Source organism: Poecilia mexicana, unplaced genomic scaffold (genome assembly GCF_051168715.1).
Source record: "Poecilia mexicana isolate PSO_F unplaced genomic scaffold, ASM5116871v1 scaffold_7, whole genome shotgun sequence".
NCBI classification, from domain to species: Eukaryota; Metazoa; Chordata; class Actinopteri; order Cyprinodontiformes; family Poeciliidae; genus Poecilia; species Poecilia mexicana.
In genome coordinates, this window is record NW_028263376.1 from 25,313,818 (window position 1) to 25,337,254 (window position 23,437).

General features: G+C 38.4%; 1 protein-coding gene across 1 annotated transcript in view; it reads left to right on the forward strand.

The window, feature by feature from the left end:
• Positions 1–23,437, forward strand: part of LOC106930121 (ERC protein 2) — a 154,656-nt gene that overhangs the window by 74,764 nt on the left and 56,455 nt on the right. Inside the window, exons 13-14 of the mRNA XM_088007322.1 lie at positions 807–953; positions 5,380–5,540. Of these exons, the coding sequence (XP_087863448.1) occupies positions 807–953; positions 5,380–5,540 (308 nt within the window). The remainder of the gene's footprint in view (positions 1–806; positions 954–5,379; positions 5,541–23,437) is intronic.

The following is a 23,437-nucleotide window of genomic DNA, read 5'->3' on the forward strand; positions in this document are numbered from 1 at the left end:
TGTGACTTCCAGAAGTGTGCAAAAAATATTCACCCAAAATGTAACGGTATTATTCATGTAATTGGTGGTTCAGTTTGTATCTGCTACAAACAGACAAAATGTCAGGGATCTGCTCCTATGTCGAAAATGTGGCTGAGGAATAAAAACTGGAAGAGACCATCAAAAATCACTCTTTTTATTTTGTCAATACAAAAAGAAGATGGAGAAAATACTTACAGTATATTGTGGTTGGGTTACGACTAGCCATGGGTGAAGAAATATGGAGAAAAGAATTACACACTCTGCTGAGAGTAAATCCAGTTATGATAAAAACCTAGGTGTTTTTATCATAGTGGTACATTTTCATTGTGTGGCATCTTTTTATTCTTGACTCTGTTCTCAACGAGATGCAATTATGGTACATTTAAGAGGTAAAAGATGATTCTGTGAGAAAGCATTTCTTTACATGTAAGAATTCCTGAAGTTGACCACATGCAAAGCATAATCAAAAGATAGGAGTAGGATATATCAAAGAATGAGTGTGTAACTCTTACTAAATTTGTCCCAAGCTAAAAAAAAGTGCAGACAGAAAACGTTTCTTTTTTTTTCAGCATTTTATTAGCCAATCAACCATCAGTGCAAAACAAAATTTCAAATGACTGGTAAATTGATTTCTGCATTACTAACCGATGTTGCAGAAAAACGAGCTCAAAAATAATTTCAGACCAAATTTTAAAGCAATTTAAAAAAACAAAACTTCTGTCTTTGGCTTTTGCATCTTTTTTTTTTTCCGAAACCTACTCCTCTTCTCCCTCTTTCACGTCAAGCTTTGCAATTCCCAGGATGCCATGCGTGAGACGGCGGAGCGGATAATGGAGCTGGAGAAGGCTCTGAGGGATACCATGAACACCTCGGCCCATAGGGAGGCCCTTTGGGCGCAGGAGGAGGCGGCCCGTGTTCAGGCCCAAAGACAGGTTCATATGATGGTGCACACACTTATGGTGGACCACAATCCTGCATATTACAGACCTATAAATGCACACAGCCTCATGTACAGTATCTTTTCATGGGAGCAACACCCCCATGCGGTTACATGTGTATCTGCAGCCTGATTGGTGAAACTTAATTCTTTTGTGCGATATAGTATGTTAACCCAAAATAATTCGTAGTTGTGTTTTTTTTTTGTTTTATTTTTTTAAAGAAGCTTTTGTCTTGTTTTGCTCATAGCTGAAATTCTAAAGCAAATAATCAAATCAGGAATAATTAAAGTGGTCTGGGTTTATTTTCCTTTGTTAAATGTGTCTGCATGGAAATGTGTGCACATTGAACATGCCGTGCATCCGCGCGTATGCAATATGTAATATGTATTTTTACAACAAACCGACTTTAGGTCTGCAGACTCGTCTGCCTTTTTTAAACATGCATGTCCTGCTGTTTGTCTATGTTTTCGACTGCTAGCTGGTTGCTCTACATATTAATGTGGGCCAATAAAAAAATAAAAATAAGAAAAATGAATGTGTGTGCTTTTGAATGTGAGTGTAGGTGTGTCTGCGGTGGGAAAAAGAAACAGGGCAAGGGAGCATGTTTCCTCTCGGTGTGAGTGTGCATTTGAATGAGAATGACCTTGCATTACTTATGAGTGCCACAAGTAATTTGAGAGCTAACGGTGGTTAAAACTAGAACTAACATTATGAGGTAGAAATATGTCTGTATTTCTTTGAGCACACTCTCTACCAGAGCTTGAAACATAAAAAAAGAGAACTGGTCGACAGCAGAGCCAAGTTAGAGAAGGTCAGACTTAGTTTAGAAGATTCTGCCAGAGCCAATGTTAACTGTGGCTTGCTTTTTCCTCTTCTGCATACTTTCACGCTCAACTTGCATTCAGCTTGGATACTGTGTTTATTAAACAATATTTTAATCCTCTGAGAAGTCGGAAAGAAATGAAAAGCAGTCTTGAGGAACTTGTTGCATGTGAAGAAGTAGGTTATTTAGCTTCAACCCAAGTTAACTCATGTGAAGAAGAGACAGAACATGAATTGTGAGACATTAACTCCCAGTGACTCCAAAAGTTCCAGTCAACTTGCTTTTTATTTACACAATTTTAGAACTTTTCTGGACATTAAGAAAATAAGGAGCCATGTAGTCACACTAGCAGTTTACAGTGCTTTATAAAAAAATACTCTTAAACCTTGAACTTCTTCACTTAGACATATTGCAGATGTAAATAACAGATCAACACAAATTAGTGTGTGAATGTGAAGCCTAAAGAAATACCTCTAAATAATATCTAGTTCCTTTCAGACCATCGCCACAATAAAACACGGCAGTGGGAGTTTTATGTTGTGGGGATCCTAATTTTTTTTTTTTTTTTTTGGAGATCGGAAGCAGGATAGATGAAGCTACTAATGAGGCTTCACTGAAAGACAACATGTTAGTACCAATAAAAGACTTGACTTGGTTAAAGGGGTTTACTTTCTGCCAGGGCAATAACTTTAAACATTCACCCAAAGCTACGATAGAATGGTAATCTTAAAATTACTCAATGAAAGTGCAGAACTTAATTCACAAATGTTCTTTTTTTTATTATTTGCTGAGCTTCAGTCGTTTTGACAGTAAAGCTAAATAAAATAAAGAACTATTGTTTTAAGATCTTCATTAGTAAGAAAGAAAATATTCTGGAAAGAATATCTCATTTTCTTTCCACTTGCATAATAACGCACTACTTTATTTTGATCACACAAAATAATAATAATAATAAAAAACATACATTGCAACTTGTGATTGTAGTCCAACAAAATGTTAAAAAGTTAAAGGTATCCATCTCACTACAGATGCCCAGACTCTGATGCTCACTGGTAGTTGACAAATTACATTTTTCTAAGGTTTCAGAAAGAAAAGAGAGGAATGTGATTACAGACCAGAAAAAGGGTCACGTCTGTCGGAAAGACCACCTGACCCTGGCACTGCTTCAGAGTGCCCTACTAAACTCTCATTCTCTCACACCCTCTCTTTTTGTTTGATTTTATTTCTTCCCTCTGTCCCAGAATAATAAGTCTCATGATGTGTAATGAGCTGAAAATCTTCTGTCAGCCTGACCTGATGAAATGTAACATGGGTAATGCCCCAGGTCACTTTTCTTCACACCCCAATCCTTTAAGTCTCTCACTCTGTCTCTGCCCCTTTCAGCTTTTTTCTTTCTCATGAAATCACCTCTACCATCCATCCTTGTTCTTTCCCATTGGCCTTCTTAAGTTGTCTCATGCTATTATGTCCGCGCTGCCTTCCCAATGCATTTTCTGTCGATTTCCCACTTTGGCGTTTGAACTAGGCCTTTGAACCAGGAACATGGCATGAATGCACCAGAGGGATTTGGTCTCTACCTTTGAGCTCTCAATCAGCTTATCAACTAAAGTGTACTAGCCTTAGCCAGCCTTAGTTTGGTTGGAGAGCCTTTTCTTGAAGCTGAGCTAAATTAGCACGCACAGGATCACCCCTAAGCAGATTAAGTCCCTAATTTTTGCTAAAATTCATTGTATTCCTTATTAATGATGTGATTGTGCAATGACAACTACCCTGGGTGGTGCACTAATGAGGGACTGGCAGGAGAAAAGCTAAAAACTGACAGTCATGGTGGTACATCGAAATCAAGTTACATGTGTGAACCTTGACTTTCAAGATAAAAAAAGGAGTGTATTTGCATACATTGAGGTCTGCAAAAAAAAATAAAATCTTTGTAAAATAAACCTTATTGCATAGATTTTAATTTGAGAAAATTTTAAAAACCACATGCCACTTTTCTTCCATGTCATAAGTATGCCCCGCTTTAATTTTGTCACCTCAAATCCCACTAATGTACAGGGAAAGTTGTGCTTTTAACTTGACACAATGTGAACAAAGTTCAAGAGGTATTAAGACAGTTTTTCCTGTGTACCATAATTTAAATTCACACAGCCACATGTCTGTCTGCATCATACGGCGGAACTGTTGTGATTAATTGATATACTAAAATAAAAATTCTTCACTTCCATTAAGATTCTTTGTATTCGCTTACAGTCTTTGAAATCTTGTTCCATATGTGATATTCATGAGTATCTGACATCTGTGAAACACACCTAGAAAGCTGGAGGACATACAGTGTCCCAAAAATGTGTGAACGATTTGGTTCCTTCATAAAAGATGCCCCTTGCCTTTTTCATGTCTGACCCCTGCTGTTGTTCCTCTAAATGCTATCCTTCTGGTTCTTTCTTCCTTGTATCTCTTTTAGTCGACTGTCTTTTAGGCTTGTCGTATAATAAATCTTCAAAGTAAGTCAAATAAAGATAATGAGACACTCTTTTATTTTTATCTGAACATCTTGACTAGTTCTGCATCCTATTGTGAAGTAGTTGTTGTTGAGCAATTAGAGCCCTTCCTGTGTTAGGATAAAGATGCCCTGAGGTCACATCCTGTCTATCAGGCACTCCGCTTGGACACATAGGCTCGCATTGGCTGGAGGGCATGAGTGTGCAGAGGAAGGAGATGCACTTGAGAGCTTGAACATTATCTTCAGTAGCCCTGAAATAGTAGCACACTTATGAGGAAGATGAAATAAGTGGTGAAAGGAGGCGAGTAGAGGGGAAAGTCGTTTCCATCCCAAGGGTCATTGAACATGCCATTCAACTAACCTATGAACCACAATAATTTTACCTCCTTCAAGATGTCGACTGTCCATTGATTTCCATGTTTAGGCTGTCATTTCATCTCATCTTAACCATTTAAGCACTCACAGGCTTTACTGCTCACAGCCCACATGCAGTGAGGGGGCAAAACTGATATTTTGCGTTTTACTCTAAAATAAATGAGTTGCGATGAATCCCCTTTTCCTTGGTCTTCCTACAGTTAACTCACCACCAATCCTTTGGAAGTTATATCAAGAAGAGTAATGCAGTCATATATATATATATATATATATATATATATATATATATATATATATATATATATGCTTGTCCTGTGTAAAAGTTGTTTTATATTCCTAAACCAAAAAAATATATGTTTTTCTCTTGTTTGTGAAGAACTGATAGTACTTGTGATCAAGAAATATTTACATCTAGAAATAATTAATCTTTCCTTTTTCATTATAAGTGGGAACACATTACAGGCAAAAATAGATTAACAGAGTGGGCTCCTATGCCTTCATGTGCAAATGCGCTCTGTTTTTAAAGTTCATTAAGCTTTGCACTGCTAAGCAGGAATATCTGAGACACCCTGCCTCTTATAAACACTCTTCCTGGTGAAAGATGAAGACCTCAGGATGAAACGGGCTTCGGCTCTAGCCACTAAAATCAGCACTTTAGAACATAGCAATGTGGTTATTGTGGGAAGTTCTAACACCTATAAACCTGTTGTCCCCTTAAATAGTTGGAGGAGCTGATGGGAGCTTTAGAGAAGACTCGCCAGGAGCTAGATGCCACTAAAGTACGTCTGTCCTCCACTCAGAAGTGCCTACATGATCGAGATGGACACCTCAATCAACTGCGGCAGGAGAGACGCAAACAGCTGGAGGAGATCCTGGAGATGAAGTAAGCTCACCAGCTGAAAGTACATTACCTTCCACTTTAGGTCAGTTTATATCAAAATATTACACAAGTCCAACACACCACTCTGATTCGTACGTATATAGAAATCCCTACCTAAACCGCTTCAAGCTAAAACTAAATGATGGATGTTAGGTTGCTTTTTGGACCCCTTCAGACATCTTTGTGCTTCCACTTTTAAATGTATTCTAGCTTCAACATAGCTGGTTCAATGATTTAATTTCCTTCTCAGCGTGTCATCAAGTTCAACAGACGGCCATTAATGACCCATCAGTTTAAATCAGGTTTGTTGAAGCAGAAAAACATTTCAAACATCCAGGGCAGTCAATCCTGGGGACCAGAGATGGGAAACACAGTATTTAAAGGCATACATGCAATATAAAAGATAAACTGAGTCGACAGTTGCTAATTATTAGTTATTTCTCACTGCTGACCTAGTTCCCCTCTTTTAGCTTGCATACAGTTTTATATATATATATAAGTTATTTGCAAAGTATCAATACTTCTTAATTTTTTTATGTATTATATTATGTTTTGAGATACACCAACAAATAGTAATGCATAATTGTGAAGTGCAAGGAAAATTATGGATGTTTTTGAAAACCTGTTTTCCATATTTCTGTAAATTATGTACAAACAAATTCAGCGCCCTGATTTACAAGTTACTAGTATTCCTCTACCAGTTTTGCACAACAGTCCAGAATTGTCTAGATTCCCATGTGTGAGTGTGTATGTCAGTGGGTATGTGTGACGTGCTTTGAGTTATCTGACTAAAGGACTAAAACCACATATCTGCCTGTCATGTGCTGCAGAGAAATGCTTTTAATGTGAGCCACAGTAGAGAGAACATTGGCACGTGTACACTGAAAAGACAACTTTTAAAGTCCATTATGCTGCTTTGATCACACAAAATACTGAAAGAATGTGTACACAGGGTAGTACTTCTGTCCTGTGTGTGTGTGCGTGCGGGTGAGCGAGTGTTTGTGTCTGTTAGAAGAGCGCGCAGCTGCCAAATGCATACCCTATGCATGTCTCTGTTGTAATACAAACCATCTTCCTGTCTGTTTTGATTTCCGACGTCTAATTTTACCAGGAATGTTAATCAGGAAGCATCTTTTTTAAATAATAAAGACACAATCTGTGCTCAAGGTGTCTCTAACAGAACTGCTTTGTGACCCAGCATGTGAAACGCATCCATGCCGTCGTATGGCACTGTGCTTACGCTGGTATTCTATTACCATCAGAGGATGCCTGAGAGGAAGACGTTTAGTGTGATGGTTGGTTGACATACACAGCAACAAAGTCTATTGGAATCTTTCCCTTTGTGTTCGAGCCTCTCCCTAGTCTAAACTGGTAGGAGTTAATGAAGGGGGCACAGGGGGCATGAGTGTGTGTGTGGTCTGTTATGCATTGTATTCTATGTGCATGAAGAGGTTGGGAGCTGGGGGTTTGGGGTCACTGATGATGAGGATTAAAGAACTGTTGAATTGCGAGGGGGCAAAGCTTCGTGAGACAGAATGGGCCACAAAGATACGCATGCAAAATGTACGCACAACCTCAGTGGAACTCGCATGTAATCACTCACGTCTGCAGACATGCACATACTTACACAAACTGTGGCTTTTTGCTTTTAAAGAAAAGGGGTCTATACTCCCCACAGCACAGCTCTGGCCCAAGTTAGCGGAGAGAAAGCTAAGCAGGAAAGACACAGGGCAGAGAAAGAGGGGCAACAAGAGGGATAGATAGGAATAATTCAGGAATGAAGGAGGACAGGGCAGAGTGAATGGGATAGAATAAAGGGGCTGCACAAACTAAGGTATTCCAAATCTTAGGAATCATGATAGAAGTTTGACAGAATGCCAGGATTCTCTCTCTCTCTCCTCTATAATGTGGCATTTGTCTAGGTCAACTGAAGCAAACTGTGTGAGGTATGTTCCACAGCGAGCCAGGGAGGCTCTGTATGAGCCTGTGTGTTTTTTGTTTTTGTGTGTGTGTGTGCTTGTAAGCCAGAAGGAGAGAGAGAAAGAGAGAGAAAAAAAATTTGGCTTTTCAACACTGGTAATGAATAAAAGAGACAAGGAGAGAGAAATCATATTCAATATCCTCTCATGGCCTGCTGGGTTTCCTTAGCTCCCAATGTTTATGTGTGTGTGCGTGTGTTAATGTTAGAGAGAGCTTATTATTATCGTTTTCGGATATGGAGCTGAAGGCTTGATGTATAAGGAGCAATACGGGTCTCTTCTATCACCCCACACCAGATTAAGTTTCCACCGTACTGTACAGTGTTCACACACACAGACGCAGATGGTCTCCTGAGGAGCTACTCATTAAATAATTCTGGGGTCACAGGGTGTAGGTGCGCAATAGAGAAATGATGTGTTTGGACGTTTTGAATAGTCCATCATTGAGATGTTTCTATAGTCAGAGTTGGATAACACTTCATGCCATTACATCGCAGATTCTGAAACTAATCCTTATGCAGACGTTAAAAACGTGGGTGAGCTTACTTGGGTTTACATTTTGCGATGGGAATTGATAAGAAAAAAGGTGGGGATATAATTGGAGATAGTAAAACGAGACAAAAAGAGGGTAGAGGTCGGTTATACTTAGTATAATGACATGCAGGAATTATAGGAAAAGGTGAACATATAGCACAAGATAAGTTGTAGAAAAGTGCATGGGCAAAAGTTGTAAAGGAATGGAAAAAAGATGATGTAGAAGGAAAAGTAGGGAGGATGGTGATGGAGAGAGTGTTAGATGAAAAATATGTGGAGTATTGCGTGGAGCTGTGAAGGGTGGGAGGGAACAAAGTGTGGCTGGCATACAATGACACAAGGACGGGTATTGAGAAGAATGACTGAACACAGCCTAGCTGTCAACAGAAAAATGTAATTGTGTCAAAATACTAGGTTCTTTGATGGAAGGTAAGCAAAACGTACTTTAATGTAAAATGCTACTTTTTTATTTGATTTTTTTACCAGTTAGTAGGTCCTACGAGGCAAGATGTGCATTAATTGAGAATTGCAAAAGCTTCTGATGTATTTCTGGCCGGATATTTGACCACTCTTCTTAGCTGAATTGTAGCTGTAATTTGAATTGGTGTGTTTTCTCAATGAGTTCAACTTTCAGTCATCTTGCTGTTGATTTGAGGTGAAGTTCAGGAATTTTGAGGACACTGCCCTGGCGGAGGACCTTTGATTCGTCATTCCGCCTATCTAAAACTTTGTTTTAAAACTTTGTTTTAAATATTACTGGCAGAAAAAAACCCTCCCTCAAAGTATGATACTATGACCACCACCGCCATCTTAAAGAGCCAGTACAAGGCTCCAGGGTTTGAAAGACTCAGCTTGACTCTTCCATTTTGGTTAAAATTTTGGGATTGTTTTTTTTTTTTTTTTTAACTGGTATCCTGTGATTTCAAACTCAATTCATTTTGGACTGTGACACTGGTGTTCCAGTAAAATCAAACTTAATATTATGTTCCTGGGTTATTTTTGAACTTCCCAACCAATTCCTGTTTTATCGAGGTTGACAGTTTGTTTCAAAGAGTTGAAATTTGGACAGAGCTGGTTGTTCTGACTGGTCAATGACCCCCAAAACACATCAAACCATGATTTACAATGTATATGGCAGGCTATCATTAAAGGCCCCAAAGTACTGAACTCACGCCTATTAAAAAATGTGTATTTGTCTTTAAAGCCTGGACTTTGGCAATCCAACTTGTTGCCAAGGACTCAGAGGGTGCTCAAATACCCAACCAGAATTATGTTCAGACTTTGTCGATGGCAACAAGAAGTGTGCAATCAAGGTGCAACTTGCGAAAATGAACTAAAGCAACAATTAGTAGTTGTCTTTATCTATAATGTTACAACATTATGACTCATTGAAACTTCATATGGTTCTATAGTTACGCTCTCTGACTACACTGCGTTACTAAGGAGAGGCAAAGAAAAAAAAACATATTTTTACAAACATGTCTCTAACTTTAATCCTCTTCAGTCCTTGTTGATGTCCTTACATGTAGCTCCTAAAGACATGTTTTTAAAGCATTTTCTGGGTCTACCACGCTGCCTCTGTCAGTTTATGGTCACTGCTGTTTCTTTCTCTTCAAGATATTTCTCACTGACTTAAATTCTGCTAAGTATTCTTTCTTTAATGGTTCTTTCTGCTATGGTAAAGTTCTCGTAAAAATGGAGGTACAAACTGAATCAAATATATATTTTGACTTCCAATGCTTTTCTACAATTGAGTTTGTTCTTGATGGGTAAAGATAACTTTTGTGTTGTACGACATTGTGGAATGCCTCAAATCCCCATTGAGGAGTCTTGACCAATACCTAAATAACATATGTATTTAACTCAAATACAGGTATTACTTATGTATGTTGCACCAAGAAGAAGTGGTATGCATTGTTAAAGATTGTTATTATAGATTTAAGTTGCCTTTCACAGAAGTCTTGCTGGTCAGTGCTCTTGTAATTGCACCGTTTGGCACTCGGATGCTATTCACTAAAAATATAATCTGTACCAAAGGAAAATCAAGTATTTTACACAGTGGAAATGAAATGAGATTTAAACTCTAACCCCAAATTAAGTTGTGTTCATTATATGCTCACATAGCCATTTAGTTACACTATTTTATGGCATAACGAAGCTCAAAGGAGTAGCAACATTATGACTTTAAAATCCCCTATGTAGACATCCTGTCTGCAAAGCTCCATCGCCATGGTTACTCTGACTAAACAGGCAGAGAGACCAGCTATACTGGTAAGGTCATGTCCCCGCTCACTGATCTCTCCAAGGGGCCTTGACACACACAGACACACTAACGCACACAGAGAGCTTGCAAACTCTTACATGTGTGCAGCCTGTGCACACACATAGTGAATCATGTTTGCATCTCAAAAAAAGCATTCCAGTATATAATCCTGAACAATGTTGTACTGCAGAGAACAATTAAAAAAAAAAAAAAAAAAAAAAAAAAACTTTCTTGGTGTTCGTGGAATAATGTAGTTGTGAGCGTAGAAAATATACTCGCAGACCCTCATAGGCATTCACATAGCTACATTCACACAAGTACTGGTACCACGGTGCAATTGTTTTCATAAGTAATGATGAGACACAGAGGGTCACACCACAGCTTGTGAATGGGATTCTCTGTGTTGCTGTGATGAGGAGGGGCTGACCACACATCACCTTCCTCCCTCTTCATGCAGATTTGTGTGTGTATGTCGCCTCGTGGGAACCTCTGGTCATTCATCATGTCTGTCTAGGCTCCCCTGCCCTATGACACACATGTTTACATTCGACGTGTGTGTCAGCTGTCCGGCCTATAGGTATGTTATTATGTCAGCGCTACGTCCAGCGCCACCCTTATCTCCCTTTCTCCCTTTTATTTGTGAATGGATGACTTGATCATTTTTTAAATAGCTTTTTCTAAGTCTTTGTTCTGTAAAGTTTATGAAGAAGTGACTTCTACATACTGCTTGAATCTTAATGTATCAGTCCAATACGACAGGTTTTGTTTTAGTTTGACTCTCAGACGGTGGTGGTAAGAGTTTGTTCTGTAGCTGGTGGGTTGCTGGTTCAAACCTGTACACCGCTTTTCTCAGCGTATCCTTGGGCAAGACATTTTACTCACCTTGCCAACCGCACCACTGCATGGCAACCCTGTCTTTGTCAGACTGCTCCAAGACAGTTGTGACTACTGTGTTGCTTGTCACCAACAATCAACAAAGTGAATTAATTCATGTGAACGTGTGTGTGTGAATGATTGAATGTTGTGTGAAGCACTTTGGAGTCCTCTGGACTAGATACAGAAGTAAGTGCAAGTGCAAGTCAGGCCATTTACCATTTTACAAGAGATTGCACAGAGCAATGTATTTAACCCAATGATCCTGGAAGCTATCTAAGTATATTTTTACATACTGATTGCAGTTCTGTCTTCAAACAGTAGCAGGCACCATTAAAAAAAATGAAGATTACCCCACACCGGGAATAGCAGAAGAAAAAGAGCGTTAATTCACAAACGTTGCTTTTCTTTTTCCTCTGAATGTGTCTTATTTTACTTATGCAGCTATTGATAAGCAGTACATCAGGAGTTCATCCTAAAGGTGCAGCTAATCCCAAATACCCCATACTTTGCAAGCGTTTTATTAAGCTCATATGTGACATTGTAGAAATGGAGTATTTGTGACGCACAAAAGCAGAGTCACTGCGTCAACTAACAGAAGAGACGCCACATTAAAACAGGATGGAAAGATGCTACATGTGGAATCCACTTTTAACCTTGTGCTAAGTTGCCCTCTTTGGTAACATTTTTCTTTCAACGGCTCATCTGACTTTTTTTTACCTCATCACTCCTTTGACACCAACCTCTTTAACTACCAACCTCCTTAACTTCCTCTGGGTATTAAATAACACTCCCGCCCCTTTGTGTGTGTTTTCTCCGTTGTTCTATCTCCAGACAACTGGAAGACGGCCTGGAATTTATCACACATACCTAATAATTGCTATCACAGGAAATTGTTCTGAGGAAGTAGGTGCAGTAGCCTTGCTAATTAGTGTCTGTCGTAAATACACACGCACGTACTTGCACTTAAACACACAAACCATATTCAAGTCAATTGGTCGTTTATACATAGAACCCCTGAGAAGACCAGCTGTGATTGGCCTCAGGGAGGTTAACACCCCCAAGTTTGCCTCAAAACTGATTGTGAGTTGGAATGTTTGTGTGTGTGCAAGTGGGCAATTGGTTAGGCAGGCAGTGTGGCAATAAAGAGGCAGTCCAAGACACCACCCAGATGGAACTAGTGATGGCCTTCTAAACAACAGTCCTGCCCTCAGGGTCACCAGAGGAAAGGAGAGAAGGCCGAGTAAGGAAAGACGAGTTTGATTGTTGAGTCATGGGTACAAAAGAGACTGAGAGAACTTATGTTTTACAAAAGTTTTTATAATGGTGATTTATATTGAGTCTAGGTTGCTATGAAGTGTGATCAGATGTTATACAGTTAGTTGCAAAGTTTAAGGAAATTAACGTAACCAATAAGACCTCTTCTGCAGTATGTTTTAGTCCTGCCAATAAAGCCTGCAGCATATTGATAATAAAGATCCAATGAAAGGAAAGGATCAGGGCAACTGATATTATTCTGTGATCCTGATTAAATGAGAAGATATGAACTGCTCATTTTAAAGAGAAGTGGAGCTTTAAACCACTCTCGTTAAGCATCGTACAATCAAAGCAGGCAAGTATGTTGGAGCTAAAGGGCTTTCCTGGCATTGATATAGCTTTTTGTAAGATAACCATTTAGCAAAGGGGACTATTTATCAAATGATCAATCACTTACCTGGCTGGGTACATCAATTTATCCAGCCAGATAAATTGATGTAATGAAACTTTTGGGGTGCTAAAGAAAGTTCAGCAAGAATTGATACAGTTCTCTTAAGATGATTCAACTAAGGCAGGGATCTGCACCCTGTGGCTCCGGAGTTTTTATTTCCTCCACAGTGGCCTAAATAAGCCTGGGCTAAAGTTAATTCAGCACTGTTTTAAATAGATGTACTAAACTGCTTTGACATTGTGCTTTCCATTTAATAAAACGATTTTATTGATTTGTTGTTATAAAGCTAGAACATAAACCTTAAAAATGTGCTTCTTTGCATGGTGGCACACTTGTTTGCACTACTCTTGCAGCTGGAATGCCCTGGATTGAAATCCTAAGAAGAGGGCTTTCTCCGTGGGGTTTACATGGTCGCTGCATTTTCTCATGTTTCTCATCCTCCAATGGATTCTCTGTTGAGCAACTCCTTGGAGCTTTACACAAACTGTATGTATTTCTCAATGACACCCTTTGAAACATATGAAATGTTTGTAACCATGCCGAAGAAACATCTGTCAAAAAGACCTGAGATTACTGAAACAGCAAAGTTTGTGAAAAATAACATTTCTGTCACTCTCAAAACCTGTAGACACAACTGCTTAGAGATTTAGCCAGAAAGTCAAATCCAAGTTTGGGTAAATATGCAAGTACATGGACTGTCTAGAAGATGAACATCAGGAGTTGATTAAAAGTACAAATAGAAAGTGCACTGAGTAATTTTTAGACACAATGTGGGATGGGTTGCTTTAAAATGCATCTGTATGTTGTTGGGGATGCTGTGTAAAACAGCCATTAAAATGGTGGCCTAGTAAAATGCCTTTACGGTTTACCAATTATAGGCACATGAAATACTGGTATACCCACACAAGTGATTCAGCAGAGCTTACTGGCATTTTTTTCACACACTGTAAACACTTCCAAGCCTCTGTGGTTGGACACACACCTGAGCCCAGGCTATGCTTTTTCTCCTTTGTTTCCAGTCCTTATCTGAGTTAAAGTATGTGTTTACCTTCATCTGCCCATATCTGCATCTCTGTTACCCCCTCTTTCTCATATGATAGAGATCAGGTAAAAGACTCTTTAACTGCAATTCTACTCAGTCTCACCTGACTTCCTCCAGTAAGTGCAGCGTAACGTTATGCAGCACCTTTAGTAAATGCTTAAACATTGTGGATTTTTTTTTTTTTTTTTACTTGCAGGTTTTTGGCCAAGCACATCTTTCAGTGTAACTCTGAGGGTCCCCATGAGTTTTTAATAGAGAACAATAGCTGAACGGGCCATTTCCCAGCTCTGTGTTGCTCCAATACTGCACAACAGTCAACATGCACCAAATCAGCCCCTGGCACTTAGGGAATTTGTGTGTGTTTGTGTCTCATCTGGTTAATTCTGGGATGTAGACCCAAACTGTAATTATCATTATGTACTTCTCGGCAGAGCTAGAAAACAGCCTGAACAAGTTTGGATGAGTATACGCGCATATTCTTACTTATGAGCATTAAAAGTGTTTTTGTGCAAAGGAAAACATGTGAATACATGATTTATTTTTGGTGTTTGTGTGTGTGCAAGTGAAAGACAACGCACCCACATGTATGCATACACCAAGCAAAGTGAGGGACATAATAGCTGTTAATAATGAATGATGGGTAGATTGTGCCAGCAAATACGTGATGATTTTTCTCGCTCTTGCTTTGAGGCTTGTTTTCAGCTAAAAGGAGACATATTGAGAAAATGACTGGTATCTTCAGGCCACTGGGTCTCCAAAATGTAGGACAGCTATGAAAGAGAGAGAAAAACTGAGATCAAGAAACGAATGAGGATACCGCAAAAGAGAAAATAAAAAAGAGGGAGTAAAAGTTTCTGTTAAGATTTAAAATGTTATCAAAGAAAAGTTTTACTTTGTCTTGCTTGCGGTAAGAATATACCATTCACAAGTAGCACATAGACTGTTAACTTTAACAACTCTGTAATAAAACTTTTGTCTGGTTTTAATGAAATTAGAAGTGGTGTCCAAGAAAAAAAGGAAATAGAGAGCAAAGCCATTAAATAAAAGTACAGAGAAAAAAAATATGCACAAAATGAAAGACAATTATTTACAGTAAGCGTCAAATCTTTGCATAACAACCAGTTTATTCAGAGCAGTTCTTCCTCTCTGAGATTTGTATGAGGCAGAAAAGGTTTTAATGTGGGTGGACAGACTGCATAGAGACGTAATTGCTTACCACTAAACAAACAGCGAAAATACTGCAGACACAAGATTTAAGAAAGTGTGAAACAAAACAGCTGCATTACTATCAGGCACAAAGTGTTTTCATAAAAAAGGTTAAGTTTAACAAAAAAAAAAATCTTGATATTGAGAAATTAATCTTTGCATCCAATTCCAAATGCACAATGTGCACAATGTTTTTTTTTTTTTTTTTTTTTTTTTTTTTTAGCATGCAGTTACTAAAGCCTGAACAAGAGTGGGTCCACCATCATCATCATAACCTACAGCCTGGATGCTGACATGTGAATCATTAATAACTGAAGAAATTGTGAAGATTATAATGTTGATAAGATATCTCTCGGAGTCCATCCTTCATTTTCATTTGTGAATATTTTGGATGCTTTGAAATGCATTTTTTTAAAATTCATGAATGGGCATGATTCCAATCCCCACCAAGTGTAATGGTCCACAGATAAATTTATTAAAATGAATTTTGTGAATATTTTGTATCTCACAGTGAGATGCCTAACCCAGTCAGGCATAAGAAGGCTTTAGAGAAACTACATTTGAAAGTGAGGTTGTGTGGAGTAAATATGATTTTTGAGCATCATATTATAACCCTAACCCTAATCTGGAGAAAAATACATCCTTGTCCATAGCTTCCTGGTCTGATGCAATGGATTTGAGAATGCAGGTCAGCATACTAACCTGATCTATATAACCAGAGACCATTTCTCAATTTTTGAATGATGAGGGAAGTGGTGTGATAATGTCATCCTGTCTATGGCATAAAAGTTGATTTTCTGAATTGTTTGTATTATCCAAGTTCCTTTGCAGAGATAATTTGTTTCCATCTAAGAATGCGGTTCTGGTTCAGTGATCGGACGTCGCACCCATGTTTCATTCATTCAGTGGGTCACGACTTTGTTAAAATGAGAGGTAGAGGGAAAGTTTTGTATTTTTCTTTACTTAGCATCAGTTTAGTCTGTTACATTTGACATCAGTATCATAAGTGTGTAGAAGTTCAGATTTAAAGTTAGCAAAAGTCAGACTTTCAAAGAAGCTGCTGTATCATTCACATGCCTGATTAAGACGGGGGAGGATTTTGGAGGAGCCTGACGTGAGCAGCATTTCTGGCATGTAACAATAAATCCCACGCATAGCTAAGACGTGGACTTACTGCGCCTTGAGCCCATAAGTAAACAAAACCAGCCGTTCAAAGGACTGTAATACCACCAGCTAAACGAGTGTGCTTAAATGCGTGCATCTTAAATATACATTTGTTACACTTGGTGGCGTTTCTATGAGAAATCAAAAAGGAAAAAGACAAAAGTGAAATCTCCTTTATGTCTCATGTTGCCACCCTATACTGACACACACAACTGCATGCAAACGCAATCTTACAATAACAGGCACTGACGTATCTGACATGTCTCTGATTCCTTCTAGCCACAGGTCTTTGAGTTCAGCATTTACTGAAATCAAATGTGTGTGTTTGGCCTTAGGTTACACTCTTGATTGAATTAGGGAACTGGTGCACACTTGAACAAGGGCTCAGTTACTTATATACGCACTCATACACAAGCACAGATCCTGCCTCACAGGGACACAGATTTCTATTAAGTAAAAAAAAAAACAAAAAAAAAAACGGTTGATTGTCTTCTTTACAAAGACCTTTATCTGGTAAGACAAGCTTGGGGTCCGATCTTATGAAGGATTCCTGAACACTTCAAACGACTGTAAACCACATCACACACACAGGAAGAACTCTGCTCCATTAGCCAGCCCATAAAAAACATGTGTCTTTGTAAAAAGAGAGCAATACTGTGCTCTAAAACAAAAAGTGTACAAACTTGAGGCAGATATATTTACGTTCTCAGCAATTGATTCATTAAAGCACATTGCTGTGGCTTTTATCACTTTGGTTTGAGAATTCAACATTTCCAGGTATATTTTAAAATAAATATTATGTCTTGGTTAAGAAAAACAAACCGAAAATAAACTAGGGCCAGGTTTCCCCCAGAAAACTTGCTAAGCCCGGTGGTTGGGCGGTAGGTTAGTGATTCATTCAGCGGCCTGCTGTGTTTTTAAGTTAAAAAATGTTTAAAGTTGATATGGAACTTGAAAATAATCACTTTATAATTGTGTTATCAAAAGATTGGAAGATTAATACCTGAACACCAATTATAAAATCTTAAAAAAATACAAACATTTTTTAAAATAACTTGGAAAAAATGAGCAACGCTTAGCCTGGTGGGGGCACAAGTAAAGCCTGGTGGCCCGCCAGGCTGATAATACACTGGGGGAAACCATGTAGGGACAAGGGCTGTGCTCTAAGAATGGCCTGACAAATTAATAACACATGCAAATAATGAAATGCAGGAATGCATCATTTTAAAGCACACAAATAGCACATACATAACGCTCAGGTTCTTCTTACCAGCCCTACAACTGCAACATTTGTTGTTTTCTTTTCTATCCTGTCCCCATACATTTTTGTTTGTTATAGAAAGTGAAGTCTCAGTTATGAGGTGTTTAGTGATGAAAGTCCAAGAGACACCTAAAAACAGCAAGCGAGAGGCAGCAAAAAAGACAAAAGAGAGAGATGCAAAGGGGTAGGGGTAGGTAGGAGGGTTGAGTCAGATTGGGTTTACCCATTTTTCTTTGCTTTGATTTGAAACAGATCCTCACGGTGTCTACTGTCCAAGCCACAGGCAGTGAGATATGACCCTGTGCTCAAGCTCCAGAGGATCTAATTCAAACTGAATGTCTATCAGTCTGTAACAGGCTTCGCTCTGTCAAGAGCCTACGTCTTAATCATCTGTGTCGTGCAGAGTTCAGTCTGGAATCAAGATTATAAATAAACTGATTAAAAGTTAAATGTCTTGAAGGATGTAATAATTACATTTTTAGCTTAGCTTGCAGGTCACAATGGCGATATTCATCGCCATCAGGAATGGAACTGAAAATTGCCAAAGAGTGAGGATGATATATTTCAAATGCAGAACTTGTTAAATTACCACCCAGTACAAGATTAATGATTGTAAAGTTCCCAAAAGTCCTCTGTGGTGAACCTAGCCAGCTTGTAATTCTCTGTGGCAATGAATGATCACTTATGACAAAAACTGTAATTTGAATCATTAAAATCACAGCAGCATTCAAGGTGGACCAAATGCTGCTGGTTTTAAATGCGCGACTCAAAGGGTTATTTCTGTCAGTCAAATTTAAAGTTTAAAAATACTATTCAGCTTTAGAAATTAGTGGAAATATTGATTTTGGTTTAAGTTTTATATTTTCCTCCCTTTTTATTTAGGTTTTCTGAGTAAAATATGATGACCTCTAAATTCAATCAAGAAGACATTTTAGTAAAAAATATTTTAATTCAACCATAGGAAAACAGAATATTTGGTCAAACAAAGGATGGAATGGGACACACTGACCATCCAATAAGGACACCACCTTCTCAAATTTGAGCAATTATTTTCACAGTAAAACTGCCCACTAGCTTTCAAAAACCCACATGACCCAGTCAGCAACATGCTGTCTACATCATCAAAAGGTCAAGTTTTACTGATAAGCACAAACAGTGTTTTGGCTACTGATGCCACACAGGATGCTAGCACACATATTGCTGAAACTGATGAATTAATCTGTGCTTTTGATGGTTTATGGGAGATTGAAATGTGTGGAAGAGGAGAGAAAGGGTGGCAAGGGGAAACCAAGGGGGTGTTCAGAGAGGAATTATGCACTGTGGCAGCCCTAATTGCTTGCGGCTCCTGCTGTGTGTTTGGCTTTGTTTGAGCATGTCCAATATAACCAGTCACTGGGGAGCCTCTGCCAGAGCAAACACTCACACAGAACTGAACCGGAGAGGGCTTTACGGTGCTGAGGATATTAGTAACACGACACCTTGGGCAAACACTGAGTAATAAAGCAATTGTGGCATATTGTTTAGATCCTCCTCTTGGCGTGATTTGTTTATCAGACTTAAAACTGTCTGCTTCCTAACCTCAATGTCCCAACATGTCACTTTGAGGACTCAATGCGCGATAAACTCATGTGCGTGCATACAGATGTGCTGGCAGAGAAAGCACACAAACAGGATAAACACCAAAAGCATTCATGCACATATACAAAGAAACACAAGTGGATGAGTCTGCACGCAGGCCACGGTGCAGCCATCGAGTCACGTCAGTGAGAGCGCTCTTTGTGCCAGTGTTTCCTCAAACTTCCAAGCAACATCCTGATACGTCTGAATGCATGACTGCTGGTAAAAGGTCAATAAACATTTCTTTTTTGCTTACTAAACTGTATTCTTCATGTGATCATCACCTTCTTTCTGTGTTTCTGCTCTTTGACACAGACAGATTTTTATGTCAAAATGTTTGTAAGTGTGTCTGAACACCGTCATATATTTTGGATCTCTTTTAGCACTGAGGTGGTCTTCAGCTTTTTTTTTTTTCTCCATTTGAAAATATGAAGTGCTGGATTGTAAAACAAGAGCATTTTATTTCCTGGTCTGATTAGTTTTTTGGGTGGACTTGTTTCCCTTCTTTTCTGCACTTTAAGCATAATATTCTAACTATGCTGTAAATCAACAACAACAAAAAAAAAAAATCAAACCTAAATTTTGTGTCTTGGATCTAAAATGAGAAGCAGACTCTGAGACTTACACCAAGTTCATGCTAATCATAACACACTTGCACACACATCTAAACATATCTGCAGATAGATTAAAAAAACAGCAGGGGCCAGAGAGAGCTTGAGAGCCAGTTTTTATCTGCTGCTCAGAGGGAAAAGAAGTATGTCATCTACATAAACTGAGTCCAGATTTGATTCAAGCTGGTAGGTGTTGGATAATAATAGCTGGAAATTGCATGGAAAATATAACAAAGGAATTTTACTTCCAAAATATACATGTAGTGCCATGCAGTGCCATAGGCAACCCTGTTAAAGAAGAGTAAAAATAAAAATAAAAATTGTATGAGCGCATTGTATGAGCACCTTAAAATGGCTGCCACAGGAGACTCAAACATGCATGAATGAGTCAAAGCAACACTCTGAGTATGTTTTTGATAACATAATATGAAGCTCAAAAAAGTCAATTTTGCATAATACCCTTCCCCCCATTGTTGTTGACACCCAAATTGCTAGCAAAATCTTTACATGTCACAGCCTCCTAGGTTCCAAAGCTGAAAATGTCCAACAAAGGTTGTCGGTGGTAACAGGTGGCTTGGTTCTTGCACGCACTTCCGACTTGATTGTTTGAAAATATATATGCTTTATTTCTTTAAAAAAATAAATAAATACTAAAAATGTCTTACAACTTAGATGAAAACAAAAATTTGTCAAAAAAATAATTTTACAAAAACCTCCTGTCATCACACCGGACATTTGCCCAAACAATAGACATCCACCCTGCCGGTGTGTTTTTAGTCACTTAAATTAATGGGACGGTTTAGAGGTTACCAAAGTAATCTTAAGCAATTTGAGTATAAAAAATAAATTACAGATTTTGGTTCAAAACTAACTTAAGTATATTCTAACTGCCCAAAGAAAAAACTAAATTGATAGAAATAACAAATTACAACATTTAAAATAAAAGGCCACAACAATCAGTGGATGCCATTGTTAAAACAACTGTGATGTAATCAACTAAGGGAGCCAACCTGGATGGGTGTGTTGTCTATCTGGAAATCAGCGGCTCTGTCAGCAGCATGTAACTGCACACTACCTCAGGACTTTTATTAAAAAAAAAAAAAAAATGAGAGGGAAGCATGCTGGAATTTCTGCACAGGTGTGTTATAAGTCCAACTGAGCACTTATGACAGTCTGTATTTATAGGTGAATAAAGTCAGTGTATCACTTTTTACTTCTTAGGATTGATTTCTGGAACAATACCAGCAGAAACTGAATGCTCTCCATTTGCAGCAGTGATCACAGAGCACTTTCTTCTCCTCTTTCTTGTTTGAGTTTGCATTTATCTGCTCTTGTGTTTGCACTTGCAACGTCAATTTTCATACCTTCATCAAGTATATAGACTTGTACTCTCACACAATCTCACCAGTGCAAGAAATACCTTCACGACAAGCTTTTCATTGTGTCTGCCATGCTCTTGTTTGTACTCTTCACGTTGTTACAGATAATAATAACTGTACTTTCAAAGTAAGGGAATGTTTCTGCTGGGAATTTACACTAACTGGTGAGCAAGCAATTCAATAACACAGCAGTGCACCAGCGGCATGATCTGTCTACACTGGGTTCAACATACAAATTACGGAGATTATAGAGAGGTCTAACTGCATATGTGTGTATGCGTGTGTGTGTGTGTGTGTGTGTGTGTGTGCATGTGTGCATGTGTGTTAGTGTCTGTGTGCATCCACCTGTGTGTCCACTGTACAAATCACTGTGTATCTTTTAATGCCAACATGCTGTAGGTGCATTTGAGTGTGTAATTTGTGTGAGTGCGTGCTCAGATGTGTGTATTTGTGTGTACTGACAGGGAAATAACAGTGAGCCTTTTTTTATCAGAAGGCTAGGTAATAATCACACTCCTCTTTGATCTCCTGATCCAAACTGATCTGTCTAAATATACAGCATGCATGCCCAGACCTGCCTGCAACTCTTCTAATCAGAACCCTCACCTTACCCATATGGACGAGTTTGTGCAACAGATTTTTTTGAGTGTCATTTTTTTTTTTTTACTGTGAATGTATTTCTATTCCCTAGATCTTATTAAAGCACATTAAAGTTAATGGAGTCTCTATGAGTTTGCATGTGGTCAGAGTGTGTATATAGAGCAGACTTTAAAGAACCCATGTGTTTCCTGCTGCTTCAACACAAAACAGAGCACTTTGAGCTTTTTAGTCTTTTTCTTACAATTTACCATCCTTCATTAAAAAAAGACTATTAACTTCAGTCAGAATCAGACCATTACTAATAATTTGCAGATGTGTTTGTATCTGGGTGTGTTCACTCTACATCCCTGCGGCTTTGTACATGCGTTCACTTAAGTACAATTCCTGAATCCTGAACTATGTTTCAAAGCCATTAGCTGTTTTTGTTATTCTAAACACTAGCTGCATTGAAAAGTTTAAAACAGCTCATTAAAGCGCTGTTGCAATTTCAACTGTCATAAACAAACCAAGCAGCATAACTCACTCAGCGAGTTACAAGTGTTGCCTCTTCACCAACACTTTTATATTTTTGTATCTTTTTCATTAGCTCTATGTGGGACTGATTAAAAAAATAATCTGTTATTTAGCCTACAGTTAAGCCAAGTGCCAGTCCTACTGACACCAGTATGCTCCACTTTGGGAGCAAACTGGTGCTCACTATGAAAAAACAAGGTTTCCCATAGTTACACTTGCAATAAGAAACCTTGAAAAGACGTTATATACAGTAGCTGTGTTTCCATTAACCTTAGAGTTGCACAAATTGAAATTATGAAAACAACTGTACTTAATGGAAACACATGAATTAAAAAAAATCTCACGTTTGACATGGATTTTCAGCCGTATCAAAATAGATGACATGGAAAGACTTTTTTTGCATCACGAGTCATGTGATGTCAGATGTTACTACTGATGAAAGCCACAAAGAAGACATCAAGAAGTAGTCTTCTTTGTTTGTGTTTTTTGTTGTTGTCTTTTTCAGACAATGTGCAGCTGGCTCGACCACAGCTCTCACAGCATCGCACAGTTCATAAAAAGTTCTGTGTCTGGAAAAGCGGCTAGTGTGTTTATCCTTTATTTGGTGTCCGAACAAGGATTCTGATTTTATGGCATTAAAAGAGTGTGTGGGTGTGAAACAAGAAATACTAATGGATTAAAAAGAAAAAGGACATATTTTTAGAGGTTGCAAGATGTTGTGCCCAGTTTGGCTTTTAACATAAAGGAGTCAGAAAGTCCAGACAGACATTTCGACAGAGATTAATGTTCTTCTTTGTACTCTTCCTTCCAAATATTGTCTGACAACATAATACTGAATTTAGAAAGACTTTAACCAACATTGCATAAGGCACAAAGGATGCCAACCAAGAATTATACAGAGTTAAAAGACTTCTTGTCAGTCCTTTTTAGATTTCTGTGTTTTAGAACTTGTGCACTGCTGAAACGAACATTTTATTGTATGGACAACAAAATTAACAATACACACCCTCCAGTCTACCTCTACTATGGGAATGTAATGGGTTCTTGGGTGCAGTTGGACAATCCACTTTGTCAACAGCAACAGATATGGCAATTTCCCTTGAAAAGCCAAGCTCTTTACCAGAAATGCACTGGACGTGTTGTGACACTG